The following is a 13,775-nucleotide window of genomic DNA, read 5'->3' on the forward strand; positions in this document are numbered from 1 at the left end:
CCTCGCAAGTCGCAACTCGCCACACGAACGATCTACTTGTCTTTCTTACCGACGACGTAGAGACAGATAAGTTACCGCGACTCAATTGAGTGTGCGATGAACCCGAGGCCCGAGGATAATTGATGCGTATCGATATTATCGGCTGTCGATATCAATTTAACTGCAGTAGACTTGTAATGGCGATATTAATCAATTATAAAAGGAGCCTAATGATATATTACATATCGTTACGTGCTTCGCGCGTAAAATTGTTGTGGATAAAATCAGAGAGAAACCTGCAAAACACATCCCACGCGTCTGCTGTCTGCTGTCTGCTCACTGCTGGAGGGTTTAAAGTATACCTTGTCGGTGCCTCCGGCCGTTCTTCCGAAAAGCGTTCGCGCGCTTAACTCCGATACTAGCGAAAGACGATAAAATCACAAACTTTTGTATATACTGAATCTGATGTGGATAAAATTTAAATTCTCGATAACCAAAGTACCTTTTTCAGCGGCGATTATTGAACGTTGTTGTTGTTTGCGACACGCGAGTTACGACTAAGTACAGTGGCGCCGGGCGCCGTCAACGCGACGTTTTGCGCGCTTCCCTGAGTTGAGTTCCTTGCACGTGCACGAGATTCGGATCGTCGTCGTTACAAAAGATCGAAATAAACCGAGCTGCGAACCGCGAGCCATCGCGATGATCATTCCTGTGCGGTGCTTCACTTGCGGAAAGGTGATTGGCAACAAGTGGGAGGCGTATCTGGGACTTCTTCAAGCGGAGTACACCGAAGGGTAAGAGCGTTCAGTCATTTCTAACCTAGAAACTGAATTATCAATCTACTGGCATGCAGTTTTTTTGCTTCTTACTAATCATCTATCGTCTCATCTTAATGCCGATATCTTAAACGAGAGAAATAGACGAAATGCGACTACGGGGATGATTTGTATATTATAGAGACGCCTTGGACGCCCTAGGTCTGAAGCGATACTGCTGTCGCAGGATGCTACTTGGACATGTGGATTTGATCGAGAAGTTACTTAACTACGCGCCGCTAGAGAAATAATTTTTAGCTCTTATGCCGTCGCTAATTGGATCTTATATCGACCGTTCGCAAAATACCTGGTGTACATAATTCTATATTGTATATTGAAAATGAGCGAAGAACGTCTATTCCGCTCTATTCTGTAGTCCTAATATTTTATTTTCTAATTATGTATTTGTGTGATAAGTACGTTCTCTATAAGTTCGTAAAAGAAGACTAATTAAAAGATTGGTTTATTTATAGAACGTTCAAATTATTTCTCTTTCAATTCCTACATGATTAGTCATGATAATAAAACGTAATTGCATCATGGCAACGGCATTGATGTTCTGTGCGAGATGAACGATGGAAAATGATCTGAGGAACAAAACTGTCTTTACAAAATGTAAAATTATTTATATTTTACGTAACTCCAGCCAGTGCCATGTGTTACAAATTCTGTTACAAATAGTACAACTTTCGTTTATATTGATACAAACGTTTGTCCACTCGTAAAAAAGAGGAACAGGGTGTATATATATATATATATATATATATATATATATATATATATATACACGTGTTTCATATATATATCAGAAAGGTATATTTTGATGTTAATTTTAAATGCAATGTGGGAAGACTGCGTGAAGCACTTTGCTTGAGCAACATTTTTTCCATACAAATAAAGCGCATCCGTTTCATGCAACTCGGCACTTTTATCGGAATGCGGTTCCACATCCTTCAATAGCTTTTTTTCACGAAAATATATTTTACTGATTTTTTTTTGTATATTTTTGCAACATTAAACATTAACATATAAATTGATACCGTATTATATTGCACGTTTGAGCGAATTTAACAAAAATACGCTTGATATACTTTTTTATCGAAATATCTCTGTCAAATAAGATTGTGAGAAGAATTTCCATAGGTTGACGATTTAGCGCTTGAAACTTTTTAAATTATAATTTCATTTTAATACGGAACTTTTGTATGAAATTAAATAATATAACATTCCGATAATATAGAAATTATTTCCTACAGGAACTTCACGCATCCTTTAGGATACACTCGCACATTACGATCGTGATAATGAATTATCACGATCATTTATTACTTTGCATTTTCTCCTGTTAAACGAATACTGCCGTTGCTCCTAAATCTATATTTGTTTTTAATTTCTGTCCTATATAATATATAGCCGTACGTTATTTTGTAAGTTTGATAATTTTCCATGTTCTTTGTTCACACATAAATAGGAATAAAAAATAAATTAATTCTTTGAAAAAAAGATCCTATTAGGATTAACGTGGGTCTAAATATTTGATGCTTTTAGAAGATTCTATTGTCAGGAAATATATCAGAAGATCTGAGCTAATATATACAGTTTAAATATATCGATTCTGTCCAGAAATTCAATAACGTCTGTCCGCGAGCCTATTGTCATGCTGGATTCGTTATAAAATACCTAGCTATATCGAAGACGGATCTAATTGTAAGACACGATAAAAAAATTCGTTGCATATGCGTTGACATATTTGCACCAGATAAAAAAAAATCGGAAAATATCCTATCGAGAGTACAATTTCACTATATCCATTATAGCACTGCGTGATCCAAATATTAACGCCATCAAACCTATCACGCATATAATTACATTCTTCAAGGCTACCCAGTTTCCTGGTCCGAAGCCGACGTCCCAGTAAGTTACGGTCTCAATGAAGACCGGAATGAGAAGGCCCAAAATGGAGAAACAAAATGCACCAATTAGGCCGATGAACGGTTCGATCGTCGGTACTGCCACAGCAAGGAGAACTGTAATACGAGAATGGTTATTTCATGGTATATCAACAATTTGTAGATATTTGAAAAACAAAATCTCTCTGGTTATGTACCTGATCCTGTTACTAGAACCGTCCTTACGATATAATTGGCTAAAATCGGTTTCTTTTCAAAACGGTGTTTTACTCCGTTCCACACGATATCAAGGCACACGTAGAATTGTAAACCGAAGGTGCAAAAGACGGCTAGGGAAATCAGTATCTTCACAACTTGCGCCGCTCTGTGAAATGATCAACAACCAAAATATAGAAAATGAGATTGGATATATGTTATTATATGAGTCAAATTACAATTTTGTCAACTTTAACTCTTACATTTCTTCCGTCGGTAGATTCAGAGTGATGCTACCCAATGTCTCGTCTTGGTACTTAGCATATCCGAGGAACCCAAGGAAAATATATACGAGCGTAACACCGGACATTCCCTTGTTGAGAACTCCACATATTCCCATAAAGTGCTGTGGCGTCTTCATGTTGTTCTCGAGGGGCATCACCACGCCAATCGCCTCCATGGCAAAGATAGTGATGCTGAAAAACTGTGGAAAGTTCTCGATCGTAGCTACTAAAGGCACTGAAGACAATGGCGGCAAATCCCAAACGAGGTAGTAAAATGTTATTCCCAGTCCTGTTCCCATAAAGATATTCGCCACCATCGAAACTGGCGCGAGGTACTTCAAATCGGGTATCCAGCTGAGAAGTATCAGCGGCACCAGCAAGTAAGCGGTGATTAACCGGATGTTGTATTCGCCAGCGTCAACTTCTTGATAATGCTCGATTATCTGCTTGATATTAGCAGCCACGATTACTGCGTACACGCTGCAGGTGCCGTAATACGTGGTGAACAGACTGATTTGTATGAGATATCTGTGAGCGAAAGAGAAAATGACCCGTTAGCTAAAAACGTTGCCAAAGGAGTTAATTAAATTTTTTCGAAAAACAAACTTAATAACCTGGAAGGTTTCGCGAACTTCCTCGCCCATTGAGGTCCGATGCCGAAAGCTGTCTCGGCAACTTCAGCAAATCCCATTTCCGTCTTTCGGGTTTTTTGATAAAGCATGTGCGCACATTTGACCTGGAAATGGATATTATACGTTCAGTTCCATCTTACAAAAATTTGAACTAAAAGGTTATCTGCAGCGATAACTACACGATTAAACACTAAACATTTATCTCACCAGGATATACGCACAATGCGTGCACACGAATGCGACGAGTATCGTGGCAAAGATACCCAGCAGCAATCCGGCGTTTTTAAAAGCTATGGGCATAGCCAGTATTCCAGTGCCAAGAGAAGCTTTTAGTAAGTGCGTCAATGTATCGCAATCCCTGAAAACGTCATACAGTTCAGTTGCTTATGCATTAATCGTGTCGCTCCGAATCATTAAAAATTATTAACCATGACAAAAATACGAATGCTTCTCGTATTGCGTTACAACTCGTCGCAAGCCGTTGCTTGTGGCAATCCACTCATATTATCGAAATTGTTAAAGATGAAATAATATCTAGTTTAAAGAAACTTACAGAAAGAATTTACATATGTCTAACTTAATCACGTCTAATTTATTTGATTTTTATTACGTTATGAAAGAGAGAGAGATAAAATTATTATTTTAATTAAATGATACCATTAATGATATATATATCTCTTAATGATACCATCTTGGTTATTTATAACTTGTAATTACTGTATGGTATATTTATTCTTTGCGCGAATATGTTATCAGATGTGCAACGACAGAATTCGCTCTACAAAAAGAATGCATAAAATTAATTTTATGCATTTTTTTTAAATAAAATTCACGTCACAGGATTATTATTAAAAGGATGAAGATATTGATTCTCACGTTGTCGGATTGTCGACTTTGCGTTCCGCGAAGGGATCGAAACTCTTTTCATCGCCCAATGTGACTTCGACATCGCGTGGCGCAACTTGTACTTTATATCTGAAATATAAGTCAATACAAATCTTTTAGTTTCTTATATTCCGCGTACCTATAATATGCATTATAAGTTATATTTCTTTTCACTGTCAATTAACATTTGCAATTGAAATCAATCGGAATCTTACTTGACGGATAGAACGCCGTCCTTGAGATTGGATCCATCTTGAGGTAGGAAGGTATCCAACTCTGTCGGCGGCTTCTCTCTTGCATCGGTCTACGTTAAAAGCGAGATTATAACGCAATGTGTTTATTGTAATGACGTGAGATGATATCAGCGTGAATGAGTTACGTAAGATAATTATGAGACGCAAATAGAGATGTGAATAAATTATAAATATACGCAAACAGTTAAAGCTGTGTCTTGAATCGAGGCTTACCATTGTAGACTCGTTTGTTGATGTATTATCCGTCACCTGAAATACATACGAGAAACGATCAATATTTTGATTACGTCGCTTTGCGAAAATTTTGCACAGATTCAGCTTTATGAGCACATTATCGCAACACGTAACTTTTATTTATACAATTTATTTTCCGATACTGCATTATATTGACACACACACACACACACACACACACACACACACACACACACACGTTATTGCACATTTTTTAAATATTAAGGTTTCGGTAAATTGATAAACAGAATTCCTCCGATAAATTATATATACAGGTCCAGATTCATTTTATGTTACGTAAATTCTTATCTTCTGAAGCACGACCTTTGAAACTTTTGTGATTTAAAAGCGAGAAATAGCACACATAAGATAACTCCAGGGCTACAGTTGGCAGTAACATTATTTGTCACTTTGCAACATTATTTGACAAGTAAATATAGACGTGTAAATTTGTTATGCAAAATTGTTATGCTATATATTTCAGTCCCGCGTTTTCACCTGATATATCAGTTCGCTGTGCTTTATCGTACAAACGTAAAAGACATGTTGTTGACTCACTACCGTTATTCTAAAAACTTTTGCTATTGTCGCCATAGTAATTGTCATAATTTTCAATTTAAGAAAAAAAATAGGCAAGTTATTGTACACTAAAAAAGTTATATTAAGTTACATAAACATTAAATTGCAAGAGAATTTGAAGTAGCGATTAAATTTCGCGAAAACATTTTATTTTGATGCCTTTTTCGTTTACTTATAGAATCAAATTACAATGTGATTAGATACTTGCGTTGGGCAATTCAATCATGCTACACGAGATTGTATTATATATACATGCAAAAAGAGCGTTAGCTTTTGCCACTTCCGGGTTCGTGAACTCGGCCTTGCTTGGATAAAGTAAACAATCGCGCACATATGTGCGGGCATAGATAACGCGATAATCTGACACTTTAATTATTAGAAGAGGCAAAGGGCAGATGTAACGAAGGAATTATACGCTCGGTATTTCCTGCAGAACAAAATTTCTCTCAATGTGTCATATCTGAGATCTCCCGAATAACAGTATTTTTCTTAAGAATTGAATTACGCGAATATTCTTGAGATTTTTCTACAAGCAAACCGTTCTCTTTATTATACTTTATTGTCATTTCTATTCTATGCTTTCTTGCTAGTCTAGCAGTTAAAATGTCTGGACGATATATCAAGAATGATATATATAATTATAATTGCATGCTCACAACGTATGAATAGATGATGTAGCATACAAAATCTAAAAGAAATGCGACGAGAGTTCGCAGTACAGAGTGCAAATTTCCTATGTACTGTACGTCAGAGCGAACTAACGATGTTTCTCACGTTGAAATCATCTCTCTGCAACACATTCGCCGAGTCTTGATCAGCAACGGTAGAATTGGTGAAACACCATCATGGTAACAGTTTCTGTCGAGCAATGTCGGATATTAAGATCGAGGGTAAAAATAGTGGTAGGAACGACTCACTAACCGTCGGCAAGACAACCCTCCAAACGCTCTATTTTGAAACGAGACAGAAAGACGACCGTTAACTTCCTATCTGATTTTATGTGAGCAAATAAATGGATATCCAAGCGTATTCATCGATCTATTTGCTTTAATGGTAATTTGTGATCGAGTATATACTTGCCAAGAGCACACACACACACACACACACACACACACACACACACACACACACACACACACACACACACACACACACACACACACACACACACACACACACACACACACACACACACACACACATATATATATATATATATATATATATATATATATATATAATTGCCGAATGCCGTAATCGACAATGACCTATCCTCGCTATGTTTGTTGTCGCTTGTTATATCGAACATGATCGGCCGTGACGGAACCTCTTACATTAAATGGCACTTAGACTCACGAGATAATCAGGCGAAATAATTAGAAATCGATGTTCTCGAAAAAGTCCTTACAAATCCTTGGCCTCTCATAACGGAATAGAAAGCTCCATGTTGTAGGACAAAGTCCGCGATCTAATCGTATCTGTTGTGTAGAGCGTGCGACCGACCTGACAATGAGATTAGACATACACCAACCGCGTTGTCTTATTAATTTATCTTATTGCGATATATCTCAAAAGAGCTCATTGTTATGCGGGCGACCCAGTGAAGAAAAAGATGAGTTACGAGAGCAGATAACTGTATCAGATAAGCTGGTCCAAGTCGCCGTAATAAGCTTGATCAATTAACTTGTCATTAGTTGATTCCTTTACCCGCTTGACACAATTGCTAGGTCGGTCATTAAACCTAGAGCTTAACTTCCTGTTAATTGCGGTTCATTTTGCGCCTAAAATGTGATCAGAACTGATCTGACCTCTTTCCGAGACAATTGGACAGCGAAAAAAACGTCGCATATATTTTCTGTAAAACCAAGTAAATTTAATCGCGCGTGACGCTAATTTTGTCGTCGCCAAGTTTTGAAAAGGAGATTAATTTTAGACGTGCGGGGAAGAGAGAGGGTTTTTCGGGATTGCAAAAGAATTGCAAGAGGACTGTGAAAAAAGCTTCCGCATCCTATCCCGCGCGCTTGTTCATCGTTCGGCCGCGAGAAATATGATAACCGTTTTTGTAAAAACTAAACAAAAGAAAACACGAGGTCGCGTACCAATTAAATAACTTTAATAACTGAAATAATTGCGCTTTAACTGTCGGGACTCAAGATAGACAAAGTATTCACGACATTTTTCGCGTGGCGTAAAAACATATGCTTCGTTCAAATATAAATTCCTACTTGAAAGCGGTGAAGAATAAGCACACGGTATCACGATAAGGAACTGGGTTGATAATCCAGCAGAACCGCATCAAATTGCAAATAACATGCGTTAAGGAAACGCAAGTCGACATGGTAACCATCTATTACCTTATCAGAAGTTACCACTCCAGGGGTAGCGTTCTCCATAACTGAAAGCTCTCGATTTTACCACACGCCAACGGGTCAACGATAAACTCTTCATAAACCGTCAAATCGAATAGGGAGAAAAACAAGACGGATGCCGGAGTTATCTATGTGGAGTTATCTATATACAACACGTACGTTGATCGTCCTCAAAGTATTTACAAGTAATACCAACGCAACGAACAGATATAATGTAACGCTTTAAACTAGCCAATAATATTTCCATTGAAACGAAATAAAAATTCGTGCTTACGGAACGTTTGAGGAAATCATGAAAAATATTTCAGGATGAGTAAAATCTGGACGACATGAGATACTTAGGAGTATGCTAAAGATATACCTGTACAGGGAGCCGCTAAATATATCCGATATTCGATGAACGTCGACTTGATGACATTTATAGGATGAAAGACCGTCCGCGCAAAGGTATATGTACATGCCAGAGAACTTAATGCGTCACAGAATTCAATTTCTTGGAGAAGAATGAAATCGGGCGGGCTCTGCGCATTTTCGTGTTCCCCGGCAGAAACGTGATATCGGTTTTGAATTTGCCGTTTCAGATGTTGCAAATCAGCAATTTGTTTCACGTGTCTTCGAATCAGTCAACATTGCTTAGTGATCCGTATCGCCGGCGTGATATTTCACACGTTAAAGAATGTGTTAACGTATACACTGACAACTGCAAAATATTGGAATGAGTATTCGAGGAATTTGAGCGCAGCCATCAGGTCCGAAATGGTTTACATTTCGAGATAGCGAGAAAATCCAACGATGATAAAGATACCATCCTTCGTGGAAGCGTGAAACTACGAGTTTCAACCATGAGAACCGCTAAACTGGTTTACCACCTGGCTCCAGAAAGTCGCTGTCTGCCTCAAAAGCCGAACCATCTTTTCTTTCCGCCCGCACATCCGCACATCCAATCACACCTGTGTCAGCTTATTACGTTAAAATTTGCACAATGATAACGCCGCCTTTTCCGCGACGTCGCGGAAAAGGGAAGAGGTATGCGCGAGCGGCTATCGGCGATCGTCCGAAATATCGGCACGCCGTTACATCATGCGAACATACTGGCATATAAGATAAAGACGTCATGGCCGTACATACAAGTCGCGGTTACTCCATGTGGTTTCTTTCGCGAGCATCTGCTACGTTCAAGGAAATACTCGTACGTGTGACTCATTTTGGCGACAAGTATCGGGAAACGACTCGAGATATAAGCGAATAGGTGATATGTTTCATTAATTGTGTATACAACATTACGTAACGATGATAATGTTAAAATTAATTTTAGCATTGCGGTAATAATAATGACGTTGGCAAAAATATATGATAACACTATAATATTTGCAATATTGTAAAAACTTGCGGACACAAGCATGAGAAATTTTATATAAGAAAATCGTTAATTTTTATAACTACATTTTAAATACATTTTTCCAATTCTATATCTGTATGTATATCTATAAAAAAGTAGAAATATATACATAAAACAAAATTAAATATAATCGGAGCAAGGAAAGAAATATATATATAGATCCGTCGCGCAACTGTCGTATCTTATCTTTTTTTATAGTAACGTAACTTGCTTTTCGTTTTTTTGTTTCTGAATCATATGCCACGAGGGCCACGAGTTTCTCATATTCGGCCTCGAAGTCGAGATCTCGTGCGCATGAATGAGTCAATCCGAAAATATCGATACGGGAAAGACCGAGGATCATGAATGGAGAATAAGGTTTTCGTTATTCTTGTAGCGTTGCCACGAAGCGGGAATCGAAGAATCGATCGAGGGAACGGAACGCTCACCTGCCAAGTTATTCGCCGGTGATAGTTTCTACGTGTTGAGAACGCCTAAGAATCGAGCCCGTTGCCGGCGGTTACCTCATTCCTGAGCGCAGGCTTGTCCGACGGTAGGCACGAGTTACGGAGCGCGCCGTTCTCATGCGGTAGTGCCCACGCAGGTCTCGTGCGATACTCACGAACCGTTCGAAAGATCGCCGCCAACTGCCGTGGCGACTTGATTACTTGGCTACTTTCCACCGCTACACCGCCTCCTTCACCACCGCGTCTTCGCCGCCGCCACCGCCGCCATCTTCCGAGGCTTTGTGGCAGAGGTCGTCGCTCGGCCGCCGTTATCGATTCCCTCCGATCGCTCTTTCGAACTTCATCATGAATTGCACAAAACTCCGGGGTTTCCCCCAAAACCATCGTTACGAAATTGCAGATAATCCTCATATGAGTTTTGCGTACCGCAAGATACCGCGGTGCGCTCTTGCGCTATATTCTTGACCGTTCAGGAAACGCATTCTTCGCTTCATTTCATCGTCAACAAGAGCGAAGATATCTCATTGAATATCCTGGAACCTAACTAAACGAGATTTGAATAAAAAAAAAAAAATGTGAACTTGCAGCTTCCACATCGTCCCTCACCTAAATCCGTATCGTGTGACGCGCCAGAAATGGGGGGCGCGCGAAGGCGTCTAACAATAAGTCTGGCCTGCACGTGGCCTGCTGACTCCTAGTCTCCTCGATTCAAATGCTCCCAGCGCATGATGAAATTCGGCGAGCCGATGTCACGACGCTCGGCCGCTGTGACGCGCGGCTATCCGTTACGACGTGTGCCATGCGTTATTCATTATCGCGTGTGCGATGCGTGCAACGTGAGCGCGTGGGATACGCGATTCTTCGCTATCGCATCCCAGAAATGTAATAAACGTCCGTATACTTATATGGACCGTCCGGAACGAAGGAGCGTGTGGTGTCGAATAGATGCAGCTCTTCTTGAAGATATCCGCTTAATATTTACCGTTTTATCTAGATGCAAAGGTATAGCATTCTTAAGTACACATTCGATGGAAAATTAAGCTTGAAAATTTTATACGCATATTATAATAGAACGTTTTGTAACTGAGCCAGCTTATCAGAAATTCATATGACCAAGAGATCTCGTTTCAATTATTTCAGGTCGAGAGATAGGCATCTTTTGGCCAACTGTATACCTCTGCTGAACTTCACAGCCGTCTAAACTATTAATTGGTCCTCGTTTAGTAGGGCGATGGCGAGACTGCAATTTCGTCCAATCAAACATTGATCGTGCAAACAATCGGTCGGGTAGACAGCGTAGACAGGATCACGAAAAAGTCGGATGAGCGCATAAACGATCGTATGACGAAGACTGTCAAGTGACCCACAAATTGGTGGTTTTGCGTGAGAACGCCAACTATGTCTGAAATTAAATATCCGGGATATTATACCGGTAATACGATAATAGAGCATGCGACAGTTTCGCTACCGTATCGTAAAAGCCACGTACAACTTACAATTAACTCTATTGTTATATACTCTATCGTATTCTGTTCTACATTTTTATTAAGAACAATCTTATTACTTGTAATTGGAGACGACATGGTCTGCAGATGTGGCAGCGTTTAAAATCCAAGACATCTCTGAGAAATCGGATTTAAAAATCTCAGAAATTAAAAATCTGTAAAGATTTCAGTTTTCCAAGAATTTAAATGGAATCTAATTTTTTAATTAAAAGTGGAAGTTTTTCAAAACGAAGAAACACACTCGAGCTTTAAAAATATACAAACGTAACCCATAAAAAGTTTACTTCTAACTTCACTAGCGTTGCATCATTCTTCTAAGGTCGCGAACGGCTATTATCTGGCGCGGTAAGCGGTAATAAATTGTTAATTAGATCGGCATGTGTGTCGTAAATTAATGTGCTTATTTTCTTGTTCATTCCCCTATCGATCATTTGACTTAAAAGACATATTTGAAACTTGAACTTAGGCAAACGCAGCTGTCAGCACTGCCGACAATCTCTCGATCACGAACATTTCCAAAAATGTTCGATGTTTAAAATTTATATCCAGTAAAATTCCACGCATTGTATTATTTAATTTCACAGATTGTTTAATTAACGGAAAAATTCGTCATGCTGTCAAATCGCAATTAAATAAACCATCATTTAACAAGAGTAACCTGTTTATGTAGTATCATTAAAAAAAATTGTAATCAATCATGTTAACTGGAAAGAACAAAACGCACGTGTATGACAGCAACGAGCAAGCCCCTGCGCGAATATGCAAAGAGCACTATCTGCTCTTGTTGGAGTTGTACGTGAAACAGGCATCAGGCGACCGCCTGGCCAAGCTGAACCAGATGTTTTTCGTACCTACCAGCGTTCACTTTGGATTCCTCGACTTCGTGGACGAGAACGATCTAATGGTGACTCCGGTGGACCCTCTTTTTCAACCGCAGGTGGGCATCGTTAACGAAGTCGAAATCTTCAACGTTGGGAAATCAGTGCTATTCACCATTGATTCCGAGGCGGCTGTGAATCGTACGATAAAAATGATCCTAAAAATCACGGTGAAAAAGCAAATGCCGGATGCCATCAAGCCGGATGTCCTAGTAGGTACTGGCGAGCTGGACTTGTCCGGTCAGTACGCGGCTTTGAGAATAGAAATGATGCAAGACTGGAAAAATAGTGTCACGACATCCAAAGAATTTGACGGTCAAGTGCCCTTGACTTACAATGGCAACTTGTCGGGAAATCTTGACATCTTCGTAAGAATCTCCGGCCTCGGACAGATGATTGTCACGGAATTTGACGCACCGATCGCGCAGGATCCCTCGACATTCGTTTTCGGCGCTAGAGAGGCCGATCGGATCTTGTTGTACAAGTGTCGCGAAGTGGACTCTCACGCTATTGATATATTCAAGGATTCCAGCGAGGATCTTCAAAGCCCGATAATTTGTCCCGTGTGTATACCAGAGAAGTATCCTTGTATACCATGTGGGAAATTAGCAGCTGTCGAAGAGAGGGTTGAGAAAATAAGAGAGAAAGAGGACGATAGGATGATTGAAAGGAAATTAAAGGATAAAGTACGTACTTGAGAAAGAAATAATTTCTCGATTAGGCATCTAAACTCAGTTCTGATTTTTCAGCCATCAAAGGGCTCTGTCCAGTGTAGTCCGTCTCTGCCTTGCGGCAAGCCGGTAGTCCTCAAGGTATCCGGTCTTTTTGACAACGGTGACGGTATTGCCAAGAAGAAACCTACGGTAACGGTTGCTGCGGAGTCCGCCGCATCGAAATCAGGCGATCCATTTGATCCCGACCACGATATTTTTGTTCTGAGAATCGGTAAGAAAGGTCTCGTCGGCGTTGGCGAGAAATCTGACATTCAGCTAGAGATGAAGACCCCGAAAGGACCTGAAAGAAGGCCCCCGATTAGATATGAAACCAGGGATGTGCAGACAGAAGGACATGATGAAGAACCGCTGAAGCTGAAGGATAAGAAAAAGATTAAGAAGAAAAAGTGACGCGCTTCATTATTCAAGTTCTTTATCCGAGAGTCAAGTTCTAATAAGTCTAATTCATTCTGATTTATTTTACGATATTTTTCCTATTTTTAATTTTTGATTTTTATACAACTGTTGTGCAATAAACATGTATTTATTTAATTGTATTAAACCGCATTTCTTTGTACTAAATATTGCAGTACGTATAATAAAAAGAAATATCAATTATATAGATGAATTATACGAGATCAGGTAAATCAAAGTCAAATAAATTGTTTCGGACGTTACATTCTCTTAATATCGAGAAC

At 39.4% G+C, this 13,775-nt stretch overlaps 3 protein-coding genes and 1 long non-coding RNA gene across 5 annotated transcripts; 3 read left to right on the forward strand and 1 right to left on the reverse strand.

Annotated features, from left to right (window-relative positions):
• Positions 1-372: 372 nt before the first annotated feature.
• On the forward strand, positions 373-1,269 carry Rpb10 (DNA-directed RNA polymerases I, II, and III subunit Rpb10). The gene is made up of 2 exons (XM_077414420.1): positions 373-773; positions 937-1,269. The coding sequence occupies exons 1-2, from the start codon at positions 679-681 to the stop codon at positions 1,043-1,045; spliced, it is 204 nt and encodes a 67-aa protein (XP_077270546.1). The 5' UTR covers positions 373-678; the 3' UTR covers positions 1,046-1,269.
• A 985-nt stretch (positions 1,270-2,254) lies between these two features.
• Positions 2,255-10,390, reverse strand: Path (solute carrier family 36 member pathetic). 2 transcript variants are annotated; one of them, XM_077414405.1, is made up of 9 exons: positions 9,964-10,390; positions 5,168-5,203; positions 4,916-5,004; positions 4,692-4,790; positions 4,023-4,173; positions 3,798-3,919; positions 3,163-3,711; positions 2,902-3,068; positions 2,255-2,821 (listed from the first exon to the last, which is right to left on the reverse strand). In XM_077414405.1, the coding sequence occupies exons 2-9, from the start codon at positions 5,168-5,170 to the stop codon at positions 2,577-2,579; spliced, it is 1,425 nt and encodes a 474-aa protein (XP_077270531.1). In that variant the 5' UTR covers positions 5,171-5,203; positions 9,964-10,390; the 3' UTR covers positions 2,255-2,576. The 2 variants fall into 2 exon arrangements, with proteins under 2 accessions (XP_077270531.1, XP_077270530.1); XM_077414404.1 differs by lacking the exon at positions 9,964-10,390 and adding an exon at positions 8,122-8,175.
• LOC143901829 (uncharacterized) lies at positions 8,959-10,139 on the forward strand. Its single transcript, XR_013258192.1, has 2 exons — positions 8,959-9,385; positions 9,912-10,139. It is a non-coding gene; the product is annotated as an uncharacterized LOC143901829 (long non-coding RNA).
• Positions 10,391-10,788: 398 nt separating the features above from the next.
• LOC143901816 (uncharacterized) lies at positions 10,789-13,736 on the forward strand. The gene is made up of 3 exons (XM_077414407.1): positions 10,789-10,983; positions 11,122-13,050; positions 13,114-13,736. The coding sequence occupies exons 2-3, from the start codon at positions 12,184-12,186 to the stop codon at positions 13,486-13,488; spliced, it is 1,242 nt and encodes a 413-aa protein (XP_077270533.1). The 5' UTR covers positions 10,789-10,983; positions 11,122-12,183; the 3' UTR covers positions 13,489-13,736.
• Positions 13,737-13,775: the final 39 nt, after the last annotated feature.

This window comes from Temnothorax americanus, unplaced genomic scaffold (assembly GCF_048541705.1).
Source record: "Temnothorax americanus isolate GAGA-0224 unplaced genomic scaffold, ASM4854170v1 Scaffold36, whole genome shotgun sequence".
NCBI classification, from domain to species: domain Eukaryota; kingdom Metazoa; phylum Arthropoda; class Insecta; order Hymenoptera; family Formicidae; genus Temnothorax; species Temnothorax americanus.

What these genes read in the sequence shown, in the direction of transcription:
- LOC143901816 (XM_077414407.1), top strand. Translation starts at nt 12,184, where the DNA reads ATGTTAACTGGAAAGAACAAAACGCACGTGTATGACAGCAACGAGCAA. An exon ending in AAAGGAAATTAAAGGATAAA is followed by an intron (nt 13,051 to 13,113) that starts GTACGTACTTGA and finishes CTGATTTTTCAG; the next exon opens with CCATCAAAGGGCTCTGTCCA.
- Path (XM_077414404.1), bottom strand. Translation starts at nt 8,160, where the DNA reads ATGGAGAACGCTACCCCTGGAGTGGTAACTTCTGATAAG. An exon ending in AAGTTCGCGAAACCTTCCAG is followed by an intron (nt 3,712 to 3,797) that starts GTTATTAAGTTT and finishes TTTCGCTCACAG; the next exon opens with ATATCTCATACAAATCAGTC. An exon ending in GGTTCTAGTAACAGGATCAG is followed by an intron (nt 2,822 to 2,901) that starts GTACATAACCAG and finishes CTCGTATTACAG; the next exon opens with TTCTCCTTGCTGTGGCAGTA.
- Rpb10 (XM_077414420.1), top strand. Translation starts at nt 679, where the DNA reads ATGATCATTCCTGTGCGGTGCTTCACTTGCGGAAAGGTGATTGGCAAC. An exon ending in CAAGCGGAGTACACCGAAGG is followed by an intron (nt 774 to 936) that starts GTAAGAGCGTTC and finishes TGTATATTATAG; the next exon opens with AGACGCCTTGGACGCCCTAG.